The sequence below is a fragment of the Musa acuminata genome, chromosome BXJ1-4, assembly GCF_036884655.1.
Source record: "Musa acuminata AAA Group cultivar baxijiao chromosome BXJ1-4, Cavendish_Baxijiao_AAA, whole genome shotgun sequence".
Lineage (NCBI taxonomy): Eukaryota > Viridiplantae > Streptophyta > Magnoliopsida > Zingiberales > Musaceae > Musa > Musa acuminata.
In genome coordinates, this window is record NC_088330.1 from 31,733,866 (window position 1) to 31,759,129 (window position 25,264).

Here is a 25,264-nt window from a genome sequence, read left to right on the forward strand (position 1 = left end):
GCTTTCATGATTGAGCCTAACCAATATCATACTGAGACTGATGATCCATGCAATACATTTTAAATGGTTATAGGTTCTATTTTTGATGGTAATAGGTGTGGTTTCTCCTGCACAGAGTTAGTGCGTGAGACCGTTTCAGAGATTGGGCGTATTTATAGATGATGGTGGTGGAGACGGTTTCAACCGCCGCTGAAACCGTTCGTCTCAATCTCATGATTGCGGTTCGGTTCAGTTATCCGCTCGTCAGCCTCAACGATCCCCCGTGATAAGTTGAGCGAACGGGTTGGAGTTTGCAAGCCAAATGTAATAATTTGCGATAATCGAGTTTTCTGGCTGGTCGTAGCCGTCAATCCCATCAAACGCACAGTTATGATGATCCTGCACCGTTCAATCCCTTGCATACACTCCTCGGCACCTCTGATGCATTTAAACGATTGCGTGCTAACACCAAAAGAATGAAGTGCCACAGCATCGTCCTAGAAAAACTCGAAATCGAGATACTTCCCTCCGGACTTCACGTCCGCACCCACAACCCTTTTGCTGCTGGTGGTAGTACCGCCGAATCCATCGGCCGCGCCGAACTTTAGCGGCAGCTCAGCCTCGACCGGCCGCGGTACCTCCGGCGGGGTACTGCATCGAATCAGCGCCCAGTTCACGCCCTCGAAGAAGGGATGCTGCTTTATCTCCGTGGCTCCCCTCTTGACGCCCAGCCTTTGCTGCGGCTCTTTCACCAGAAGCCCTCTTATCAGATCTCTGCTAGCGTAGCTGGTCGATGGGGCCTCCGAGAAGCTGAGCTGCTGGCCGACCACGTTGAACAGCGTCGCGCGGTTGCCTGAGCCCTTGAACGGCGTCCGGCCATAAAGGAGCTCGTGCAGGAATATACCGAAGGTCCACCAGTCCACAGCACTTCCGTGGCCCTCGCCTTTGATGATTTCAGGGGCTAAGTACTCGTGCGTCCCGACGAAGGACATCGATCGAGCAGTTGTTGGCTCGACGACGAGCTCGGGCAGGGCGGCGGCCTGCTGCCTCGGCACCTCAGACCATGGTTTCCTCGTCTTCTTCTTGCTTCTCTGAGGGAAGAGTCTTGGCATGAAGCACGCGGGCTGGATGCAGACGGAGGAAGGCTCGATGCAGGCTGGTTGAACGCAAAATGCACCGGCTGCCCGTTTGGAAGGATCGGAATCGAGCGATGAGGTCTTGATGAGAGTTGGGGAGACGGCACACCTCAAAGAAAGATCAAAGTCGGAAAGCATTATGTGCCCGTCGTCACGAACAAGTACGTTTTCTGGTTTCAGATCTCTGTATACCACACCCAACATGTGTAAATACTCGAGAGCAAGTAGTACTTCCGCAGCATAAAATCTGTCCATTGATGAAAGAAAACATATCCAAAATGTCAATAATATGATACATGAGTCCAAACAAATATGTGTTAGTATGATTACAGCATCACCCCTTTCAGTAAGACTTCTATTCTCAGAAATGCTAAAGCACAACGATAGGGCTTAAAATAAAACTCAGAGGATCTCAAGTTTATTTTTTGTTTAGTAATACCATTTTGTTGAACATGAAATATATATATATATATATATATTGACCAGAAAAAATTATAACAGTATCATATGCAATGATATTGTTCAAGATATATCAAGGATCCTTTTCAAAAGCTTTCTTTTCCTATGTAGCTCTCCTACAAATCTCGTGTGAGGATTCTAAGTATAATCTTCAAATGCAATACTAACTGACAATGGATACAATAGTGGAAAGAAGTCTAGCACAAGCGGATGCACAATCAAACATAGATGACAGTGTAGCCTAAAATACACGGCACTTTTCAACTGAAAAGTATAAAGCCCATGTAAGATTGTCTTAAGACTTTCTATTAGGTTTTTTTTTTTTTTACTGCAAAAGCATGTACATAGTGGGGAACCAGAAAGCAAGTAGCGAGCCATTAGCATCAGGCTTGTAAGAGAATGACAAAACCCATTCGTTGATCACTTTCTTGTTGATCCAAGTTGTATCAGTTAAGTTCAGAAGAGATATATCTACCATCAGAACTACTATAATCTTAAAAGGATATCTTCAATTTCATGTATTACAACATAAAGAAACAATGAACATTGTCATATTTCTTAATTTTCACCTCAAATTCATACTGACGTTTTAAAATGAGGCAATATCAAGGCGGATTAGAAGAAGCCTTATTATCTTGGACAAGTGTCATGTATAATAACCCTAATTTGATCATATTAAATATGAATACTTGGTGCCAACTTGAGTTCAGATTCTAATAAGCCAGGTTGTTAAGTGTTCAACTTTGTTGAGCATGGGAGAGTTGATACTGTTCAGTCACTATCCTATTGTTATAGGTTCTATCAGAAACTGTCATTTTTCAGCAAAAGAATGTATAATTTGAATGATCCCCATTATTAGATGCCCTTATGCAGATCAAAATATTGTGAAGCAACTACCTCATAAGAGAACTGATTCATTGTGTTAAGATGTTTTAGTAAAAAACTTAGAATTACACAATAGAATCTGCCTTTTTTTTTTTTTTTTTGTCGAACTTATCAGTTTGACAATGACTATACTTCCTAACTTGTATAGAGCGCTTCTAAAAAAACTTGCACAAACATGGCAACCTCTGAAATTACTTCTATCATGATAAAGGCTTCGAGGAAAATCATGTCTAAAAAAGCATTAGTTTGTAATTTCTAGAACAGGTCATAGGCAAAATTAGTTTTTCAATCATTACAGAGGCAAGAAATAAGGTAATCTCACATAAAAAAATTGTATAAATCAAGAAGCATCAAAGTTAAATAAGAATGCCAGGGTGCAGGAACATGTGTAAAATGACAACTTTACATAAAGGATGTCATGTCATTTAAACAAAAGAAAAATACTTAAAACTATTGTTGCTTAGCACTGTTGTTTTTGTGTCATATGAAGAAAACTGAGGATCGAGTCATGTATATAGAAAGGGCATAAGCGAGTTATATTCAACTTACCAGAAAAACTAGTAATTAAACAATAGAACACTTAAAGCAAGAAAAGAAAAGATCTCTGTTTTGTAATTTTTACCTTGCTGCATACTCAGAAAAGTGCTTCCCTGGCTGGCGTTGCCTCAATGTATGCAAATCACCACCAGGGCAAAATTCCATGACCAAGCATGAAAATCTATCAGTCTCAAAATGTGTATACAGAGTTGGTAAGAATGGGTGATCCAGAAGTTGAAGAATCTCCCTTTCCGTTTGGGCCCTGGTCAGCTTCTTCCTGCTTGCAAGAGAAGCCTTGTCCATCACCTTCATAGCAAAGTAGCACCTTGTGCCACTCAATTCTGAAAGATAAACACTACCAATATCACCACATCCAAGCCGTTTGAGCAGTCGAAAGTGACTCATACCCAGTATACCATCCCGAGCCCGAACCGCAAGAATAGCCTTCCATCTAGGGTCATTTCCCTTGTGAGGCTTGTTAGCACTTCCACTAAGATTACTCCAGCTGCTGTCATCACTAAGACCGCTGCTATCACTAGCTCTACTGTTGCTGGTTTTAGTGCTTTCAAGCGAGTCGAGTATCATACTTCCCTTAGCACTTCCGCAGGCCCCTCCCATGGTGCCATCACTAGTGACTCCTTCACTTCTATATGTGCTCGTGCAACTGTTTACAATGCTCATGGCAGTTACCACACCAGTGCTGTCAATGCTACTGTGAGGACTGACATTGCCGCTCGGGGGAAGGGAAGCATCCCAAACACACTCCTTTTCTTCAGAATCTGGTGCTAAATATGTTGCCTCCATTGTGTGTGATGCACGCGGAATAGAAAATGGAGAAGATACAGCACCTGGCTCGTTTGGCTCGACACTCTCACCTCTTGATGCAAGAGCTGTATTTGGCTTTGGTGCGGGAAGCTGTACAGAGAGATCTTCAGTGAAAGGACCTTTTACTGAGAGGCCTCTCATTAAGCAACGCGTATCAGACTTGTCTTGCTCTATCGCCACATATACCGTCGTCACGAGATCACTATCTACGGGCTCTGGAGGATGACTTGCCCCATTGAAAGAACTTCTGCCTTCTTCAAAGGAATCCATGCTCCTGAAGCTATCAACCTCAGGGGCTAATTCATTATGCTCTCCCAACATGTCTTTCCCTTTCAGTGAACTTACAAGTACAGGGGCATCCAAAATTTGAGATTTGAAAGAAGTGGGTGGACCTCGTTCACTTCTCAAGCTGCTTGTGTGCACACCCGGTCCCTTATCAAATGGAGGAAGCTGCGGGGACAACATCTTCAACTCAGGAATCTTATCCATCATAAGCGGACCTTATCGTCGCCTCTGTTCCAAACAATTATATGATCCCTTCAATACCACAAGTTGGGAACTTTTACTTCTATAGAGCAATCCAAATGAAAAAGACTTCGCTGCGAGATGGCATGTCCCGTCTTCTCCCTCCCAAACTATGAATCAAGAATACCCGTCTTTTTTATGCTACAATTGCTAGAGCAGGCGATTCAAGACTTGAAGCTGAACTGAGGACTCCCCTTTCTCTTCTTTCCAGGAACCTAACATCCCCCAAAAAGAGCACTGATTAGAACAAACCGGAGCTGTTGATCTGCATCCCCAAATCAAAGCAGTACAGACAAGATCTTGCAGAAGGAGCTATTCCTGCAGATCACGATTCTACTTGGTACTGAATACCATCACTGGCCAAAAAAACAATGAAACCAAATAAAAAAAGCGTACGAAATCGTTCGTTCCAACCACTACAGTGGCGAACCACAACCTAACCAAACCTTTCAAATCTCAGTGCACCTTCTCTTTTCAAGTCAAAATAGAGAGAGAAAGTCCCAAATGAAAAAATCATGACGATTGCAAGAAAAATAAAAAGGCCTTAACCCGCACATTCGATCTTTACATAAACGCTTCGAGGAGTAGAAATCGTAACCCAGAAAAGAAAAACGAGAAGCGATCTACGTCACAGACCGGAACAGATTCAGGCGATCGCGCACCATCAAGAGGAGGCGGATCTAGTCCAGTGAAGGATTCAGAAAAGGGTTTCTTGAGCTCGATGTTAGGGTTTCCTTACCCTCTTCTCCGAGGAAAGCAAGAGAGAGAAACAGTGGCAGAGGCAGCAGTGGGAAGAACTGAAAAGAGCAGCAACGGATTTCTCTGTTTCCCCGTCCCGCTTTAACTTTAGCGTCCCGGCAGTGGGTCCCACCGCGATTACCCAATCGCGTGCGCTACCCGGTACGAGGCACCGGGTGGGAGAGCGGGCAATCAGGGTGGCCTGCGTCAACCAATCGACGACTTACATTACACGGTGGGTCGATCCGACGGCCAACGATAACCTGGCCGACGGGTGGGACCCGACTTGCTCCCTCGTCCGGCGACACCAACCCACCTGCCGCGTCGCCACCCGCACCAACGCGGACACCAACCCACGCGCGCGATCACCGTCCGACGTCCTTGACCGCGTCGGTTCTTGGTGAGATCTCGACCGCCCATCGTTCGTGGTGGGACCATCATGTCGGCTAATGATGCGACGTTATAGCAGTCATATAATTGTCCGCAGCGATCACAAAAAGTAATTATCAATTGAAATAAAAACATTACAACGATAATTGCATTTGTTTTTAGATGGACGGATAGAATGATTCGCGTAACCCAATGGGTCAATCTTGATCCGATCCGACCCGAATCCGAGAATGTAACACAATAAGAACATTACATTCATTGTAACAGTGATGTGACGTTTAATTAGAGAGGCTTAGAAATAAGAAGGTGTCAAACAATATATGGATATTATTCACATCAAAAGCATGTTTAATTAGAGAAAATTAAGGACACATAATTATATGTAATACCAAATTAAAAATATAACAAGCCAAGTCATTACTTAGTGGTCACCCAAATTTAGGCAGTGAGGCCAACTTTTTTGTCCACCAGATGTTACCAGTCTCCCAGCAATAATTGATGGTCAAGTTGACCATGAAAGCCACATTGTGACATGTTTGACCCATCTTTTTTCTTTGTTGCTGGTATAATTTTGTCTCTTCCTCCTCCAATGTGATCCACTCATGGCACCCTCTGCTCCTGTGAGTTGCATGCTGATGTTGTTGACACTATCAATTCTAGGAGAAGAAGAACAAGGTTGCAAGTCCTAGGTTGGATCTAAGCTTCTGCTTTGGATCTTGATGGTCATTATTTCATCTTCTTTTTCTAACAAGTAATGCATGGGGATCCTCCCATTCAACCTTATTCCTTTCTTTGCACAACCTAATTCCTTGCTACTGTAGACCCAAGAAAAGAGAGAGACTGGAGTGTGGACCTCACATCTATTGATCATCTGCAACAAAGGTGAAGCAAGCAAACCTGTGAATCTTGTTGGCCATTGCAATGGTGGTACTGTTTGACTGCAACAATCATGTCTTCTTCCTCTTTTCGACCAGCACTTGCAGCAGATCCTGAAGTAGCATGCCTCTGCTGCGTGCACTGGGAGTTCATGTGATGGTAGGGCGGCCATGAGAGAGATGGAACCAGCGATCCAGCCTCAGTTGCTTCTTCGGAGGGCCCATGTCCACTTTGGCCTTGCGAGGACATCGCCATTTCCCAGGGATCTCTGATGCTGCTGCGACCATGGCTTGGTGATTGGATTTGTCCCCCAGAGGACTTCTCGGAGCTCCATTCTTGTCCTCTGGCTGTTCCATTGATGACATTGATGTTGGTCCGATGACTCCACCTTCTTCTTTACATCGTCTCCCATCTTTTTCCTGCTTCTTTTTAGTGTTGTCAACGTGCATTATATCGCTATCTTCGAACCAATTTCTCCCATCAGTCCTGTCGCAGCTCTTGTTCTGCACAAGACTTGCTGCTGCTCCTGCTGAAGTACACTCTGAACCCGAAGCAGATGAAGGCAAACAGCCTCCCTTTTCTTCAGAAAGCGTTGCGAGAAGTTCCTCACCGAGCAGCTTCTTCAGATTCTGCTTTCTCTTTGGCTGTACGTGATCAGTTTCTCCAATCCATTCTTTTTTATTCCTTCCCGTGTTCTTGTTCCTATTCGAGCAATCATTCCATTGATTTGGCAGCATCTTTAGGATGTCACTGGCTCTCGAACGATCCTTACTCTTCACAGAAACAAAGCCATCATCTTCAACCCACTGCTTTGGTGACAGCCCATTGGTATCGCTTTCTTGATGCGAGATTTGCCCATGGCAATTTGTCCTCTCGAGTATTCTCTTATCAGATGAAGCGGAGCTCTTATCGAGGCTACGATTGCCGTAGTCACTGCAAACATCATCATTTCGTCGACAAGATTTCCCTTCATCTCCCAGCAACGAATCCTGGTTGTTCTCTTTCAGCATAAAAGAACCAGCTTGTTTGCAGGACCCAAAAGATAAGCCTACGTTGTGATACGAGTTCCTCCCGTGTTTTGGGAAATCAACCAAATTGCAATCCTATAGATCAAAAAAGATGGAACAGCAACAACAGAAGTCGGATTGATGGAGGTGGAGTGAGAAATTAGCAATCCAACTGACCCCGACAAAATGATGTGATGGAGAAGTTATACCTTAGATGTAGAGGAACCGTCCACCGGTTCTTGGGTTTGGCTTTCGTCTTCCTCAAGTAGTAGAGGACTACCGAGACTATCGGGAAGACCCAAAGAATCCGGCGACTCGTAAACATAGCTAGAGAACCAGTTGCTGATGTCGGGGGGCTCTGAGAGACGGGAAAAGGATCTCAGTAGACGAGCACACGGATGCAAAACGGAGAAGAGCAGGGGAGGTGAAAGAAGACAGAGAGGACTCACGGGAGGGGAATGAGTGCGGAAGCGAACAACCTTCCCAATCCTACACAAGGATTCAGCAGATGAGGACATGGAAGGAAAAGCTTTGAGCTCAGATTCGGCCGGAGAGAGGCGCGATGTACTGTACCTGCGATTGGCGGGGATCGTGGGGAGAGAGGGCGGCGGCCTCTGCTGCGCCTTCTGGTGATTGCGCCATGGCGGCGGGAATGGAAGCCTTCTCCCCCGCGGTTTAGTGGGTTTTCTACCTCTCTTCAAAATTTCCCGCGAGGAGTTTCGCGGGAGATTTTGATTGCGCCTTTTCCGGTTCGTAAAATGGGCCGAGACTTGGAACGGCCCACGCATTAAACCGAACTAATTCGTAATATAATAGTCATAAACGCCGTGTTAATCATATAATAATCATCCAATTAACCCTTCCTAATTTTAATATTTTCGATTAAAGAGGAATGCACTTGATTCGACAAATCAAACTTAGGTCAAATCGTATACAATTCTCAATCTTCATGTACATAAGGAAGAGGAGAAATCAATGAATCAAATTTGGTGCGACCGTCCGGCTCAGACGGACGGACTCACGAGGCAAGCCGGATCCTTGGACTGGACCGGGCGACGGACGTCGACCGGGTTGAGCCTTAAAGCTTGCGCCCCGCTCAGATAGACCTTCTTGATGTTGGGCCGTTGCAGCTCCAGAAGTCGGACCAGACTCCTCTTGGCGTCGGACCGGAACCCGAACCCGGTTCCCATGAACCCGTCCACCAGGTGGAGGTAGGCCTCCAGGTCGTGGCAGCAAGCGGGTCCGGCGTCCGGCCTGAGGTAGGGCGAGTCCCGGTTGTCCACCCTCAGCTCCGAACCCACGTGCTCGTACTCCTCACTGAGGTGCGGCAGCCCCGCCGCCGACGGTACCATCGTGACGACGTCCTTGTCGTTGACCACCCGCAGCACGTTGACACCCCTCCGCTTCAGCCTTTCGGCGAACGCGCGGTTCCCCACGCGCGGCCCGCCGAAGGAGACCACTGAGATGGGCGGCACCCGCGGGGCGCACGTGCTCAGCTCGTCCGCCACTAACAGTGCCAGGGCCGCCCCCAGGCTGTGGCCGGTCACCGTGATGCTGAGCTCCTCCCCCTCGTAGACCTCCATGAGGCGGCGCACTTCCTCCACCACCGCCGTCGCGAGGCTCGGCACGTGCTCCCCGGCCGTTTTGTGCAGGCTGCGGAACCCGCAAGCCACCTTCGGCACGCCTCGTTGACCAACTTCGACAGCGGCTTCAGCTTCGGAATCCACGGGGACGAGGGCCGTGCGTAGATTCTCGGCCCACTCGAGGCAGGTGGCGGTGCCGCGGAGGACGATTGTGACGTCGCGCCGACCCATGCGGCGGACCTCGCGATCGTTGTCGCAGACGGCGACGTAGCCGATCCAGCTGGAGCGCTGGGTGAGCCATTGCGGGGCGGCGGGCTGCGCCCATTCCGGGAGGTCGAGAGAGGAAGTGGCGAAGAGGGACTTGGTGGGGCGGTAGAAACGGTCAGGGAGTAGGATGTGCCGGTGACGAGAGGAAGGCGATGCAGCGGGGAAGACGGGCGAGGGAAGGGAGTGGAAGGCGTGGTAGGCGGCCTGGACGAAGTCGCCATACCGGATGAGCTCACGGCGGAGGTTCTCATCGAGGGGGTCGAGGAGGCCCGACCAACCCGTTTCGCCGTGAATCTGGCGCCAATTGGCGGCGATGAAGTTCTTAGGGGAGGATCGCGAGCTATCGGAGAGGAGGCGCTGGAGGCGGGTCAAGCTCGGAGGGGACATTATCTCGTCGGCCGCCTGCTTCCTGAACAAATCAGGAAATAGAGAAGCCAGGTTGAACGGGTTCATCATCATCCCTCCTTTTTCGCCGGCACCGCTGCGCTGGTTGTTGGAATGCTGCTTGAGGTCAATCTCGGGTTGAAAAGTAGGTTGCGGCGGCGAGGGTTTGAGGAGGACGCGATCGAGGTTGGCGAGATGGATCTTGGTAGCGGAGGTGGTGACCGCGGTGGTGGCGCCGCTGCTTTTGACGGACGCAGGGCGGGAGGACTGAGGGTTGAGGCAGGAGCCATGGCGAGAAGGCAAGGAGGCGCGGGAGGGAGAGACGTGGCGGGGTGGTGCCCCGGCGGCGGCAGTTCCTACGGTCATATGTATCAGAAGAACGAAAGCAGGATTTGAGTTGCCTGTGCGTCGTAGTTGATGTCGGAACAATGCGCAGCCACTTGGTCGATGGTGCAACGCAAGAACACCTAAACGTGGGGCGGCATATATATATATAGAGAGAGTTCGTGATAAATGTCAACAGTCATGGCACCGCGTTGATCAAAATAAATAGGAAGTCAACATTTTGCCTCGTGTACGTGCGTGGAACGAGTTAAAGCGACGGTTATCTTTGTATCAATCTTGCACGCCGAAGAAAAAATCTACCGACTCCAACTCAACCGACGAATCTACACGGACGGTTGTTTCGATTCAAACCTATGTTGTGTAAGTTGATTGATTTGGGTTCGGATTGCGGCCGGTGTTACGTTCAACTACCGTTTTCTTCATTGTATTACTGAATCATGTACGAACGATTCAAGTCACTGGTCATTAGCTCTCTACATGGACGGCTTGGATTCAGGCGTAGTGTTTGTGCCCCCCAGGATCTGTACTCGTATCGTCGTTGGGAGACATGGTTAGGTTACCATGGAAGTTAATTGGCACGAGGAGGCGATCAAATATGACCCAGTCGGTCAACGTATGCAAAACGACCCGAGGAATTCCGTATTCGCCACGACAATCGTATGAAAAGCAGCCACGTCATCTACTGCCAATCCACACCCGTGTTTGCGTTGACCGAACAAGGGAGTGACCGCGATGGTCGGCTCCTTCCGTCGACCGCGGCATCGGACCTCCCCACGATAGCGAGCTCGATCAAAAGCTTTTATTCTGCGACCTTGAAACTTTGCGGATGATGAACAAAGTTTGCGGGCGACCGAGAAAAGATAGATTTTTGCCTACCTCGAGCCGGACTCAGACCACCAGCGGATGTTTGTGGAAGTCCAATCAAAGATGTTACAGAACATGTCAAAGTTCCAACCTGATCCAGTAGTCCTCCGCCGCCGCATCACTTCTCTATTCCGTTCTCACCTGTATTCTGGTGGAGGGCGTCGTTCATCTCTCGAACGCTCCTCTGGTCATCGCCATATCACCACACTAGACGCATTCATTACTGCTCCGTTACGAGTTCCTTCCGCCAGCAAATGGCGTTCGACGCGACCACGTTCCGTTATGCCATTCGTCGAACAGGCGGCGGATGTCCGACTACCTGCCTCGGCGCATGAAGATTGACAGAGATCGGCCGGGACGAATTAGGCACGCTTGACATACGTATCACACGCACGCGTCTACATCTCGAGTGTGGTTTGTTGTTGGGAACAATCTTGAGCCGCGGCCTCGGGGCCGACGCGGTCGGGTTCGGGTCCGAATGGTCAGGGATCTTTCTGAGCAACCCTTGAGACTGCTGAGGTGGCCGTCTGCGGCGGTCCGATCGCGACGGGATGGTCATTTCCTCTGGAAGGGAAGCATTCATTACAGCTCCGTTACGAGTTCCTTCCGCCAGCAAATGGCGTTCGACGCGACCACGTTCCGTTATGCTATTCGTCGAACAAGCGACGGATGTCTGACTACCTGCCCGGCGCATGAAGATTGACAGAGATCGGTCGGGACGAAGCAGGCACGCTTGACATACGTATCACACGCACGCGTCTACATCTCGAGTGTGGTTTGTTGTTGGGAACAACCTTGAGCCATGACCTCGGGGCCGACGTAGCCGGATTCGGGTCCGAATGGTCGGGGATCTTTCTGAGCGACCCTTGAGACTGCTGAGTTGACCGTCTGCGGCAGTCCGATCGCGACGGGATGGTCATTTCCTCTAGAAGGGAACTTCTCGCCTGGACACACTTAAAGGGAAGTTAGCTGATAGTGGTTAGGGGGTTTTTTCTTTTTCCTCCCTCTTTCTAGCTGAACGTGAGAGTTGTTATAGGGAAGTTTTATCGTTGCCTGATGTGGCCGCTTGCAGGGGGCAGGATCGTACTCCTGATAACGTCTGACACCGACGTTGGCATGGCGTGAAGGATCGGGCTTGCGGAGGACATGGCATGCCCCGGTCGTCATCCTGGTCTGCCTCGGTCAGGCGCTATCAAGTCAGTCGAGGTGCGAGGCATCATCCGAGCGTAGCTGACGTTAACCCGCGTCCCGTCGCCATTATTGCCCTTAACATGGTTGAATCACATCTCATTTGCTCCGTGACACGCATTTAAAATACTGATACTCATTATTTAAGCCACCGTCGTCGAGGAAGAGCCATTTGTGCGGCCAATGGATTCGCAGGTATAGTAGGATAGCCTGAAGAGGCCGGATCACGACTCTGTTGAGCTGCTGTCGGTGTGCAAGTAATGGTGATAGCTCTTGGGTGTTGCTCGTTCACCTGTTGTCTTGGCGAGCTTCGTGTCCCTCGCGAACATATCGTTATCGTCTCGCTTCTTGTTTGATGAAATGCCTGAGCCTTTGAGCAACATGAGGTCAGTCTCGTTTCCCACTTGGATCATTTGGGCAAACAACTCCAATGTGTGATGCTATCAGGAAGGAAACAAATAGCCTCCCTTACCCACCATTTTGTTAGGAAGACAGAGGCAGAGAACTACTTTTAAGTCAACGTTTTAGTTCATGAATTGTGGCCTGAGAAGGTAAGATTATTAATCGGAGAAACCATTTGGTATATGGTTGTTGGACGGAATACCAAATGCCATGATTTGTATACCTGTTTGGGCCCAAATTGGGGGTGCAAAGACGGCAGTCATATTAGAATAGGAGATCATCTTGCATGGTACGACTACATCAACTTCATAAAATACACCCCATAAATGCATCTATCAAATTGGTAGATATTATTAGCTGCAATCTGGCAACCCAATTGCCACTCTCATTAGTTGGGTTAGCCCAACTAATCGATGCTCGATTGCTTGACTCGCTAATGTAATCAATGCACTTCACGTCCGAGTGCGACCCAACATCACATCGAGCATGTCATATGATCATCACTGTTGCAATTATTAGCCGCCACAGTTTCAACCAACTACGTGATTCCAATTACTTCATGGCCTTTAAAAGCAAACGCTGGTGTGAAGCTCCATCCATCCAACCTCATCACCATCCTTCGTCTTGGTTTGCCTTGTGCTCCGAGAAGCTAAGATGGCCACCGATCCTTCTACGCCGAGGATGCTCCACGTCGACGCCATCCAGACGGCACCGCCGGGGAAGGTGACGGCACCGGGGCAGGCCCGGCGGATCTCCACGGCGGCGCCGCTGGGCCCGGAGGTGCTGCAGAGCCGGTTCCAGGCGGTGTGGTACTACACCAAGGCCGGGGAGGAGTCGCCGCTGGCGATCGCTGCGTGGATCAAGGAGTCGCTCTGCGCGGCGCTGCCCGGCCACCCTGTGCTCTCCGGCCGGCTCCGCCGGGACGACGGCTGGGAGGTGAAGTTCAACGACTCCGGAGTCAGGCTGGTGCAGGCCACCGCCGAGACGACCATGTCCGAGTTCTTGGCCTCCAAAGACAGGAATGGCATGGAGGCGCACTTGGCGTACTGGGACGACGTGGACGTGCAGTCTCCCAACTTCTCTGCACTGTTCTACATCCAGGTCTCCCTTTCCGGCATCCCTAAAAGAGAAAGAAGAGATGATGGCACACTAACCGTGGCTGGTGCTTGCAGGTGACTCAGTTCCAGGGAGATGGATACGCCATTGGGATAAGCTGCAGTCTGCTGCTGGCCGACCCCTTGTTCTTGACGCGCTTCCTGAACTCGTGGGCCCAATCCCACGCGCAGCTGCGGCTCAGCAAGTCGCCCATGTTCCACCTCAGCTACTTCCAAAGACCGGATCGCTCGCGCCATCTGAAATCGGTCGAACTCGAGTCGAGTCCGATCCACTCTCCCTCCTCCACCACCACCATGCTATTCGAGGCCGATCGGGAAGCCATCACCCGATCCTACGGCCAACTCGCGGTGGCTTGCCTCCGGGAGGCGACGAGGAGGCTCAACGTGGAGGCGGCGCCAGGGTTCTGCCTCCTGATCAGCGACCACGGGGGCGAGTTGACGGTCGAGCCATGTGCGAACCCGAGCGAGGGTTCGTCGGCCGAGGCCTTGGATGTGGTTTGGTGGGACCAACTCGGCGTCGAGGAATGGACTCTCGTGCAGGGGAATAAACCCGTACACGTGTCGTGCCGGATCGCGTCGTCTGGAGACGGGCGACTTGTGGTGGTGATGATACCGCCTGACGTGGAGCGTGATCCAAAAGTGGTGGTCAGTGTCACGCTGCCCGACAATTGAAGGGGTCAAAGATGAAATGAACTGCTTTGGTTATATGTTGTGGAATAACTATGAGAAGTGATGAGTTACTTTGAGTGGTATTAAGTATAATGTGAGATCTTTAATAATATGTTAATATGCAAATTATAATTGGTTTAAACCCTCTTCAAGTGTGAGTTGCCTTAAGATGGGAAACACTTGGTGTTTGGTACACAATCTCACCTAATATTTGGAAACGCTGGAACAACACCTCACATTGCAAGAATCACAAGCCACAGGTTTCTTAAGATTACCTTCCGGCCGACAGTCCACAGGCAGCCTGGACTCAGCATTGAATTGGCCAAACCCACACCCCCCACAAGGAGGACAGAGCATGAAGCATACAAGAAAATGTTAGATTAATGGTGTTGTGGTATGAAGTGCAAGACATTGCCGGACTGATGAGTTTCTTTCAATCCATGTATAACTGAGAGGGTTAAAAGGAGGGGTCGACTAATCACCACAGGATGAAGAAACTGCTCGTTATTGGTAGGGTCGACTAATCATCTGATGTCTGTCCGAAGGAAGAGAAGAAGGATTTAGTAATATTGAATGAGATGGAGACTCTGAAAGGAAGAGCTGCAATGTGGGATTTGTTGGGGGAAGAGGCTGGCTATCTTGTAGGAGCTGCAACCTGAGGAAGCCTGACAGAATGCACTGTGAAGAGTAGCTTGGAAGATAACAATGCTGTCATGAATATTTGATTTTGGAGAGAAATATTTCTATTACAATCTTACGATAAATAGGATTTTTTTTCTTATAATTTTTTATATCATGAATATCACCTTTTTGTATTATTAATAAAAAATATCCGTCATGAGCACCCAAAATGTCTTGACTCTCTCTCTCACCGAAACCGGTATATTTATAGGAACAAACCCTAATTTATTAAAGGATTTTAATTTAATTAAAATTTTCAACTAATTTAAATATAATTAAGATAATGCAAAATGTTTTAAAAAAGATATATATTGATCTTACTATTACTACTTTATCTTTCTACAAATTGGCATAACAGCAAAAGACAGGGCCAACTCATCCTTACAAGGCTAGCCTACTGTGTCATACCAGCCTTGACATCATAATGTTGTGACCCTATTAATTCTACAGTTATTCCACAGGAATTGATTGCTGTTGGCTTTTGTCAAGCAGATCAAATTCAAAGCCTATAATTAATTATGTTTACTTTAGAGTTTATGTGAACACCCTAAGTGGTCATCAATGTTAACCATGTCAATTTAGTCTTCTTTTCAAAGAAGAAGTGACTCAAATATTGGCACTTGATATCTTCATATATTGAATTTGATGGGTGTCTGAAATTATTGTAAGACTTGGTTAAGTACAGTGCCAATATAGAGGGTTTAGGAAGAAACCCATGGCATTGAAGAAGGGTATCCCACCAATATAAAACATGCAATGTGCATGCATCTGCAACTTGTGCATTGCCAGCTGAGGTGGAGGCAGATGACAGATTGACCATTGTGCTGTAAACTGCTGTCCTGTAGCTCAACCCTAAATTTCCAAACCTATCCATTCCCTGTTGATTTGATGTGACTGGGAGCACCTTTTCCTATCTTTCTTGGCTAATGAGAAAACTGGGGAAAGGGAAACGAAGCCAGGAGATCAACCACCTCTGTTGTAGTCATTTACTTGGAACCTTCTCTCCAATGTGTTTCATGTTGGCTGATTCTGATTTCAGTGGCCATTAGTGGTGAAGTTGAACCTATCAAAGACTTTAAGATGCCTTCATTTGCTAGATTTACTTTTTAGATCAAGCAAAAAGATACATTGTTGTGAATGACTTCCAAGTCGTTGTCTGTCTGTCCATCATAAATCCATGGGTGATAACACTTGATTCTTACTGCAGAGGCTGTTTCCATGGTGAGTTGACAAGGCTAGCAAATCCAATGCATCAACCATGGTGTGATGGATTCATAATCCAAATAAGATTCTCTCTCTCTCTCTCTCTCTCTCTCTCTCTATCGCTCTCTCGATATATGTATATTAGATTGGACCTCTCTGTCTCCAATTACCAGCTCTTGAGAGAGACGGTCCAATGGCGGGGATAGTGGAGGAGAACCATGCAGTCCCGGGTGTGGTCTCCGTCCTCTCCACCATCCTCGAAAGGCTCGCGGAGCGCAACGACGCCGTCCGCGGCCGCCCTGTGGCGCCGCACCACCGCGCCTCGGCCTTCCACGGGTTGACGAAGCCGTCCATCTCGGTGCGCAGCTACCTCGAGCGCATCTTCCGGTACGCCGGCTGCAGCCTCTCGTGCTACGTCGCCGCTTACATATACCTCGACCGCTTCCTACGGCGCCACCCTACCGTCTCCCTCCACTCGCTCAACGTCCACCGCTTCCTCATCACCAGCGTCCTCGCCGCCGTCAAATTCGTGGATGACATGTAAGCAACGGAAGTGGTGTCGTCTCATTTTCTTTCTTGCAGGAGCTGTAGATCCACTCTCTATCTCTCTCTCTCTCTCTCTCTCTCAATATATATGTGTGTGCAGACACTACAACAACGCATACTTTGCAAAGGTGGGGGGGATCAACTTGGTGGAGATGAACTACTTAGAAGTCGATTTCTTATTCGGCATAGGCTTCGAGCTTAACATAACTCCGGTCATGTTCACCTCTTACTGCTCCATTCTTCAGAGGGAAATGTACTTGGAACCACCTCCATCTCCCCCAAGGCTTCACAGCTGTTCGACAGAGGAAGACCCCAGCAGCGGCTGCCAGCAGAAGCAAGTAGCAGTTCATTTGGTCTTTTCTGGCACATAGTTGAGCACGAATCAGTGGGTCAAACAAATGATACCAATCCCTCTTCACTTCTTCTCTCCCTGTATTCCAACCGCCTGTACATAATTTTCTTTTCGGATGTAGAACGATTCAGTAATTAAGCTGCTAATTTAGATTCATGGTTGGCATCCATGATGTGAAGTGGATGGTGTGTTCTTCAGGTCCATGTTAGATTGTGCCAGCCACTATCTACAAGGGTAATAGTTGTGAGATTCGGGATGGATATGCTATCATCTCTTTGGAGGAAAGAACTAAACTATGCGGAGATGGTTATTACAACAATTGCTATTTTGTATGAGAAGATATCAGCTTTCTCCCACAAGAGCTGTATCAAAAGTTAGAAGCTGGCCATGTGAGCCTCCTCCATCATGTCTTCCCCACATGGCATGATATATATATATATATATATATATATATATATATATATATATATATATATTGGAAAGTCTATGGTTCTGTGGCTCAGTAAGTCCAAATCAAAACGATGGTGGTAAGGTGTATGAAGTTGTTCTCATATAATTTTCTGTGAGGAGGCATATGTGAATCTAAATTAGATCATCTGATTGGGATACATACTTCTACACTTCCTTAACAGCAGTTGTAATCCCAGTACTGCGGCGGCCGTCCACCACGGAAGCTCCATCCACCACCACCACCTGAATCAAAGCCACCACCCGGTCCTCCATATCTTCCACCACTTGCACCGAAGCCATCACCCAGTCCTCCATAGCCACCACCACCAGCACCGAAGCCACCATGCGGTCCTCCATAGCCACCACCACTTGTACCGAAGCCATCACCCCGTCCTCCATAGCCACCACCACCTTCACCGAAGCCACCATGCCATCCTCCATAGCCGCCACCACCACCACCACCTTCACCGAAGCCACCACCCGATGCTCCATAGCCGCCACCACCACCACCTTCACCGAAGCCACCACCCGATCCTCCATAGCCGCCACCACCACCACCTGCACCGAAGCCACCACCCGATCCTCCATAGCCGCCACCACCACCACCTGCACCGAAGCCACCATGCGATCCTCCATAGCCGCCGCCACCACCACCAGCACCGAAGCCACCACCCGATCCTCCGTTCCCACCCCCATACCCATAATTTCCTCTCTCCGGTTCGCTGCCGCTGCTGCCGGCACCGAATCCATAACCCGACGACGATCCCGATCCAGTTCCATACCCGAATCCGAAGCCCTTCCCGTTGCCGGTTGGAGTTTGGCTATAGCCCGAGCCATAGCCCCACCCTCCCCTGGGGCTTGACCCCCACGCCCAACCGTAGTCCCAGCTGCCACCGGGGCCGGAGCCATGGCCAGAGCCACTGCTGCCATCATGTGCACCTCCACCACCACCACCGGGTTGGTCTTCGCTGGTTGCACCTCCCGTCCTGTCAGCGAAAGAGTGAGCAAACCATGGCAAGGCAAGCAACAAGAAAAGAAAGAGGGTCGTCATTTGAAGCTGCTGCTCCTGGACTCGCATGTAGATCTCCTTGCTAATGTTGTTTCCTTTAATGTGTGGGGTATTTATAAGTGGATGTGTGAATCATATGACACTTCGGATCCTTGAGATATTGCGTCGAAAAGTTGTGGGCGGGCTCTCGAATCGTCAACCTCCCACCACCGCCACCTTATCAGGTCGGAGACGATGTTCCCAGCGTTCCTGATGTTTCTAATGCTACTTTACTTGGATGACCAGACTTGCCCTCAAAGGTGATGGTCTCTTGGTGCTGTGGCGGTGCTTAAAAGCTTGCACGTTGTAATAGACAATCCTTGTTTGACTCTCGTCACTCGTCGACGTCGACAGCCACTTCCCTCTGTCACCGCGTGCATTTAAATCCTCAAGCTTCGACGAAATTGACATCTGCAACCTTCGCCCAACATGATTCAGGACTCATCTCTTTACCTACGAAGAACTTGTGATACAGCAAATATTACTGAAATATGTGTAGATTTATGTCAGAGAGGGTGTGAGCAGTCTCCGAGAAAGGAGGAGCCGAGCATCTCGCTGATTTCCACTGCGTGCGGAACGCTTGTGACCAGCCCCGACGCTCGCATGCACCCTCGGCTTTCTTCGCATTTGCTTGCAGTCGACACGTTACGCCTATGCCTCAACAACTGGCAGCCATGCCGAAGAAAGATGTCTCCTGCAAAGCAGTCTCTTCGATCGATCGATGGTCCATTGCGCCACAACACGCCATGCCGGGGGAGAAGAGACAAGTGCATGCATGAGATGCCGGTTGTCAACGTATTTGTCGCACGTTGGTAACATGATCAATGGATTATGTTTCAGACACGATAGGTTGCAGTTCCATTAATTTATTACAAATGGAGGTTGCCAAGACACGATAATTTACCTTAGAAACAAGCAACGGTAGCATTTAACAGACGAAATAGAGCCATTACATGAGAAAAAGGGGAGACACGAACTGCAGGTAGAAGGGTTTTAGGGTTGGCATCGTTGTTCACGTCCATTATTACAGATGGGAGGGAGAGCATGTTGTGATCACTGGGTGGCCTGGTCGATGCGCTGCTGCGCCGACTCCTTAATGTCGCGAGCCTTGGAGGCGAGGCGTTGCCGGGCCTGGTCGAGCTGGTCGGCTCCCGGCGGGTGCTTCCCCGTCAAGTACTTGTACATCCACGACAGCACCGAGAGGGCCGCCAGGCCGAAGCCCCCGGAGGTGAGAAAGCCGGTGGCAACCAGGAAGACGGCGATCGCGGCGGGGACGAGCACCGGGCTGAAGATGACCAGCAGCGGCGTCGCCACCGTCAGGCCGATGACGGTCACCGCCAGCGTCAGCCCGGACAGAACCAGCATCGACCCTCCCGCCATCGCGGCGGTCACCGCCTTCACCACCGTATGCGACATCGGCTGCTGATGCTGCTGCATCTGCATCTGCTGCGGCGGCCGGTCTCTGATATACTCTGCCATCTCGAGCGATCAAGAGGAGATGATAACCTTCAGTTTGCTTCTGTGAGATGATGAGGGCGAGAACAGGGGTTAATATAGTGGGGAGCGTACGTGACGCGTGCCCGGGATTCCTGATGAGAGCTGGTGTGCATGGGGCAAGGGGGTGACGCGTGGGCGGCAGCCTTGGCTTACATGGAGCGATACAAGCGAGGCGAGCCAAAGGTCGAAGATGATGGTGGGTACGCGGCCGAGGTCTCGCCTTGACCTGCTACGGGTTGAGCTCGGTGTTGTTGATTGATCTTAGCAAATGACGGGCTCAACAGGCTCTCTAGAAGCGGTCTAAACTGGGCCGAATTGGGCTTTGACATTAGAAAAAGTCTTCGAGCAGCATCTAAGACCATGCACACGCCCTAGATTCTGGAATCTATCCTGCAGTTGGAGAGTTAAAGAAGCTATGAGGTCACAAGATCTCACGCTTAGTCTTCCGCCGCCTCTTCTTCCTCGTGTGCCTGAAGTGGTAATCTTCAGAAACTAACAGTTCGATGGCTTGGGACCATGTCTATCTTGTTTGACCAAGGTAGTATACTCATGCTAAGTTGTTCCACACCATCCAAGTTGCTAACTCGATGCATGTCTATCTTCTGTTTCCCCATTTTATTGGGTTTTAGGACAAAGAACAATCTTAACAGGTAGCTTAGATCTCATTTGGAACAACCAATGTTATGAAACAATCCAATCGAATTAGTTCAAGATTTGCACATCTTTCGTTTAGATTTACTCTTATTGATTATATCCTCCGTACACAAACACAAATCCTCCGCTCTTACATACATTTTTTCCTATTCGAGACAGTAACAGTACTGCTTCTTCCACTATCTTTCTTACTGCCATTCTTCTTTCAACTGACGAAGACATGGGAGACAAGGCTCAGTTGTCCGACCGGACCAATCGAGCGAATTCCGGTTCGGTTCACGAATTGCGAACCGGCCTGCGACTGAACTGATTCCGACACCGAGCCTTCTGTGAAGGAGACCGAGGGCGGGAGAGAAGACGATGTGATGGCCGCCTCCGTCTCCTTCTTCCTCCTCTTGGGCGAGGCCTTCTCTGAAGGAGACCGAGAGGAGGAGGAGGAGGAGGAGGAGGATAGTGATGAAGAAGGTGAAGCAGGCTCCGGCGCAGACCGCTTCGACGGCGCCGCCACCGCTGGGGACATCGGTTCCGAGGTCTCCTCCGACCCGATCCGTAACGGGAAATTGAGCAGAGCGCGGGAGCCGCGCATCCGGTAGGCGGCGCGGTCGTAGGCGAGAGCTGCGTCCACCGCGGTGTCGAACGTCCCCAGCCACACCCTGGCCCCGTTCTTGGCCGGGTCGCGTATCTCAGCCGCGAACTTCCCCCAGGGCCGCCGCCTCACTCCCCGGTAATGCCTCTCCTCCGCCGGTAAGGGCTCGACAGACGAGGGCGTCCATCCGTAGTTCCGCTGATCGTCGAATCTGGAGCTCCGGTGGCGGGTCGGCGCGCGAGGTAAGCTGGCCGCAGAAGAGCTGAGCTCGTCGGGGTCAGGCTCGGGGTCGTCGAGGAGGTACCGGCGGACGTACTCGAGGAGGGCAACGTCGGTCTCTGGGATGCACATCTGGGCGGGAGTGTAGGATCGAAGAGTGACTGCGAGTTGGGAGGCGAGACGGCGATCGAAGTCGGCTTTTAAGGGTGGGGAGAAGGCAGAACGCCCTCGTGCTTCTTTGAAGCTTCCTTCTTGTGTTTGGCACGTGCGTGATATACCAAATTGGAGCTAATTTATTTAATATTTCTTGTTGTATTGCTCATATAAATCCACACGCAATACTCTATTTTTATCCTTTCGTAAGTAAATACACTCTTATTTTTTGGATTTTTATTAGGTAAATAATATATAATTACATTAATAATTCCTTGCTTTATCCCATTTCTTACTGGAATCTATCTGCTCCAAAAATAATGCAAAATCACAAATTGCCAGAGAATATATATATATATATATATATATATATATATATATATATATATATATATATCCCATTGCATCCGAGAATTAAAAATGAGCCTCAGATGATAGGAGAGATGTCAACATGAGTAATGCATGTAAAGAAGATTATCTCCTAAACTCTGAACAATCCTCTCTCCACTGAGTTTGTCACAGTGTAGTTTATTATGGTGGGGGCTATGGTTGACCTTGAAAGGACAATATTGTAGTTAGGGGGGAGGGGTTGGTGGACCAAGGAAAGGTTCCGTTGACTGGTCTTGCGCATATATGACTTTGACCATTGACCTCACTTCCCTTCTTGCTTGTTGTAGTTTCCTCGTTGTTTCCTTATTCGATCACGAGGCGAGACTACAATGTTTGGATAAATAAGCCGCAAGATTTGCTTAAAGGAAGAGAGAGAGAGAGAGAGAGAGTGAGAGATGTGAGAATGTATCTGTGGGAAACCCTATGTGACCCCACATGACATGGATGAGGTTGCGGGGAACGGTCAACTTGTTTGACTCCATTATTGTCCGACCTTGGAGACCATCTCGGTGGAACGCTGGGGTGCTCAAATGCATTGCATCGGACAAGAGGGTTCATCTCGTATGAGACGACATCTTTGGCATTGTCTCGGTCGACCCAAACAAAAACAAATAAGAGACTATATTCGTACTCTTTCTACCACCCCACAAACTGATGGCTCCCATGCACTCCATTCAAACACCTTCTGCCCTCAGTTTCCTTCTTGATTTCCTTGGTGTTAGAAATCAGAAGACAGAAATCTTAGTATTTTGATAGAGCTCATAGAATCAAACGTCGAGATCGAATAATATAACATTATTATGTTTGATATCGTTGATTTTGTAGGAGATATATGAGAGGAGATATATCGTAAGAAAACCCGTATAATGCAAAGTTGGTTCGAAGTAGTTGACTAAGAAACTGAGGTTTCCATCCCAAAATTGCATGCATCGCCACTTCACAAGCTCAAAGAACCAATGGATGAGTGGGATGCGATGAAGAAACAGCATGAACTAGAGAGATGAGACGATCCTTAACCCCATAATTGACCTATGAGTGAAAACTCTAACCAAAGACTTCCATTTCATAACTCGAATCAAACCTCACGATAAGACTATGTTTCTGGCCACAACTGTGAACCCTTGAGAGAGAGAGAGAGAGAGAGAGAGACGGCAAACTCTTGTCAGTTTCCTCTTGTAGGGATATCGATTCTGAGATACAATGCTATCTCACCTCTCTATCCATTGCCGGCTAGGTTTTGTTCTCATCTAGAAGGCAGATGAACTGAGAAACCGAACAATTACGCATCATCTTCTTCATAGACTCAGCTGACAAGTTCTTCTGAGAAAGACTTGGTTGGGTTAGGTAGCATGCATCAAGACAAACTCCACCTCCTTGTTTGTTCTTGAGCCGAGTCAAGAGTGCTTAAAGATTCTTTGAACTGATGCACCTCTAAGCAGCAGATAAACGCCATGTTTTGTGGCCATTTTGATCTTTAATTAACCTCTCTACTTCCTTGCTTGTCGAATTCTTCAATTCTTGTGGATATATATCCATAAGAATTAGGTTATCCTTTATTCTAATAATACTTACCAATCTCACCTGTGCAGTGAAACTTACCATCACTTCCGATTACTATGAAGAAGGAGCACAATAAATAGGACCAAAACAATCATTTAATTCTTATAATTTTTATGGTGCATTGTTATTCGTTAGATTCACCCAATCTCATATAATTCCACATGGCATCCATGTTAATATTTGAGTGTTGGTAAATTGTATAGTATTTGGATTGCCTCACTCTAATCAAACAAAACTTCATGGCACACTATGAGGTTTGATCATCCTATTCTTAAGTATAATTACATATTATCGACTATAATTAATTATGATTAATATCTCGATCCTTATACTTTAAAAAGTAGTATTGAGATCTCTACATTTACGAAAGTAAAACATTTAACCTTGATTTTTCTTATGTTCGTCGATAAAAAAAATCAGTATAAAATGGCACAAATGAAAAGAATAAAAAAGTAATTTCATTATCTATTAATTTTATATAAATTTCTCATTCGTAGCGTCAAGGCTTTCGCATATACAAAGCTAGATTTTACATTTCTCTCACCTTTTTTTTCGTCTCTCTCTTAGCGCATGTTTTGTCCTATGGAGAGAGCTTGGGACATGACGATGGGGTTCCTCTGCCACTGCAGTGTACAATCCTTGATCTCGATGCATTCAAATGCTACAATCTGTGCTATTCTGAAGTGATCGCCTACGAAAATGGAGAGGTTGCAATAGCAACACTAGCACAGTTACGAGCTCTTCCTTCGAACCGTAAAGCAAAGGCTGCTTCTTGCCTCCTCCTCCTGTTAACCTGTTTGCCGGCTCCTCCACCTTAACTTAGTCTAATTTGTTGGCGTTCGAGTTTGGGGTCCGACAATAGGTCATCCTCCGCAAAACAAGACCAGCTGTAGGAGCTAGAGCGGTAGCTACTCTTGGACAACGAGGATGCGCACATCAGGCTTGGCCATGACCACCGTCGAGTGGAGTGATGCGATGCAGCAGCTGACATCACTGTTGTTAGTGTGAACACTTTTATGCCGTGGCCTCGGGGCCGTCGCGGCTTAGTTCGGGTCCGAATGCGGGGGATCTGGCGTGACGTTCCTCGGGACAGCCGGGGTGGCCAGTTACGGTGGTCCGGTCGGGACGTTACGTCGGGAGTGAAGCTTTTCCGCAGCGCCAGAAAAATGCAACCCCGCTCTTGTACCTGCACACAGGTCGGGTCGGAAGCTTGGCCCGACCCCTCTGACGATCAAGTTAGAATGATGTGGAGGAAGTTTGCTAGTGAAGAAGTGTCCGAAAAGGGGGTCCTCTCATCGTTTAGAACTCGGGGGTATTTATATGGCATGTTTAGTGTTACCTGATGTGCCAGCCAGCAGGGGCAGGATCGTACCTCTGATGGCGTCTGACATCGCCATTGGCGTTGCGTGGAGAACCGAACTGCCGCAGGGCATGGGCGAGCATCGGTCGTCGTCCTCCTCTGCCTCGGTTAAGCGTGCGGGGTCAGACAACGATGAGGTCGTTGTCTGAGAGCGGGTGACGTCAGTGCACGTCGAGTCAGCATTATTGCCCTCCTCCTTGGGCAGAGTGGCGCCCAGGTGAGGCTGACGTCGTGGCACGTCATGTCGCCATTATTATCCCTATCAACTGTCGTTACCTTTGTTGATAAAATTAATTAGGTGAGGAGAATTTGAATTAAATATTTTATTTTATTAAGTGTATGTATTCTATTATTAATTTTTAAAGTATAGGGACCGAATGAAGTGTGCTGT

At 48.5% G+C, this 25,264-nt stretch overlaps 8 protein-coding genes across 12 annotated transcripts; 2 read left to right on the forward strand and 6 right to left on the reverse strand.

Annotated features, from left to right (window-relative positions):
- Positions 1 to 421: 421 nt before the first annotated feature.
- Positions 422 to 5,164, reverse strand: LOC135582030 (serine/threonine-protein kinase D6PK-like). 4 transcript variants are annotated; one of them, XM_065174398.1, is made up of 3 exons: positions 5,086 to 5,164; positions 3,082 to 4,561; positions 422 to 1,362 (listed from the first exon to the last, which is right to left on the reverse strand). In XM_065174398.1, the coding sequence occupies exons 2-3, from the start codon at positions 4,311 to 4,313 to the stop codon at positions 477 to 479; spliced, it is 2,118 nt and encodes a 705-aa protein (XP_065030470.1). In that variant the 5' UTR covers positions 4,314 to 4,561; positions 5,086 to 5,164; the 3' UTR covers positions 422 to 476. The 4 variants fall into 4 exon arrangements, with proteins under 4 accessions (XP_065030470.1, XP_065030468.1, XP_065030472.1 ...); XM_065174396.1 differs by having other exon boundaries at positions 4,983 to 5,148; XM_065174400.1 differs by having other exon boundaries at positions 5,009 to 5,144.
- A 703-nt stretch (positions 5,165 to 5,867) lies between these two features.
- Positions 5,868 to 7,999, reverse strand: LOC108953664 (uncharacterized). Its single transcript, XM_018830796.2, has 4 exons — positions 7,931 to 7,999; positions 7,807 to 7,846; positions 7,567 to 7,715; positions 5,868 to 7,453 (listed from the first exon to the last, which is right to left on the reverse strand). The coding sequence occupies exons 1-4, from the start codon at positions 7,997 to 7,999 to the stop codon at positions 6,500 to 6,502; spliced, it is 1,212 nt and encodes a 403-aa protein (XP_018686341.2). The 3' UTR covers positions 5,868 to 6,499.
- A 238-nt stretch (positions 8,000 to 8,237) lies between these two features.
- On the reverse strand, positions 8,238 to 10,044 carry LOC135653001 (phospholipase A1-Ibeta2, chloroplastic). The gene has a single exon (XM_065174412.1). The coding sequence runs from the start codon at positions 9,955 to 9,957 to the stop codon at positions 8,362 to 8,364; it is 1,596 nt and encodes a 531-aa protein (XP_065030484.1). The 5' UTR covers positions 9,958 to 10,044; the 3' UTR covers positions 8,238 to 8,361.
- A 2,938-nt stretch (positions 10,045 to 12,982) lies between these two features.
- LOC135672516 (uncharacterized) lies at positions 12,983 to 14,318 on the forward strand. The gene is made up of 2 exons (XM_065180999.1): positions 12,983 to 13,491; positions 13,563 to 14,318. The coding sequence occupies exons 1-2, from the start codon at positions 13,045 to 13,047 to the stop codon at positions 14,175 to 14,177; spliced, it is 1,062 nt and encodes a 353-aa protein (XP_065037071.1). The 5' UTR covers positions 12,983 to 13,044; the 3' UTR covers positions 14,178 to 14,318.
- Positions 14,319 to 15,993: 1,675 nt separating this feature from the next.
- LOC135581933 (cyclin-P4-1-like) lies at positions 15,994 to 17,112 on the forward strand. Of its 2 annotated transcripts, XM_065174431.1 has the most exons (3): positions 15,994 to 16,116; positions 16,232 to 16,598; positions 16,705 to 17,112. In XM_065174431.1, exons 2-3 carry the CDS (start codon positions 16,252 to 16,254, stop codon positions 16,973 to 16,975), a joined length of 618 nt encoding a protein of 205 aa, XP_065030503.1. In that variant the 5' UTR covers positions 15,994 to 16,116; positions 16,232 to 16,251; the 3' UTR covers positions 16,976 to 17,112. The 2 variants fall into 2 exon arrangements, with proteins under 2 accessions (XP_065030503.1, XP_009389583.2); XM_009391308.3 differs by having other exon boundaries at positions 16,081 to 16,598.
- A 366-nt stretch (positions 17,113 to 17,478) lies between these two features.
- Positions 17,479 to 18,676, reverse strand: LOC135653008 (glycine-rich cell wall structural protein 2-like). The gene has a single exon (XM_065174418.1). It carries the CDS (start codon positions 18,482 to 18,484, stop codon positions 17,582 to 17,584), a length of 903 nt encoding a protein of 300 aa, XP_065030490.1. The 5' UTR covers positions 18,485 to 18,676; the 3' UTR covers positions 17,479 to 17,581.
- Positions 18,677 to 19,359: 683 nt separating this feature from the next.
- Positions 19,360 to 19,928, reverse strand: LOC135653034 (oleosin 16 kDa-like). Its single transcript, XM_065174446.1, has one exon. It carries the CDS (start codon positions 19,895 to 19,897, stop codon positions 19,508 to 19,510), a length of 390 nt encoding a protein of 129 aa, XP_065030518.1. The 5' UTR covers positions 19,898 to 19,928; the 3' UTR covers positions 19,360 to 19,507.
- Positions 19,929 to 20,674: 746 nt separating this feature from the next.
- On the reverse strand, positions 20,675 to 21,590 carry LOC135672517 (ethylene-responsive transcription factor ERF107-like). Its single transcript, XM_065181000.1, has one exon. The coding sequence runs from the start codon at positions 21,540 to 21,542 to the stop codon at positions 20,811 to 20,813; it is 732 nt and encodes a 243-aa protein (XP_065037072.1). The 5' UTR covers positions 21,543 to 21,590; the 3' UTR covers positions 20,675 to 20,810.
- Positions 21,591 to 25,264: the final 3,674 nt, after the last annotated feature.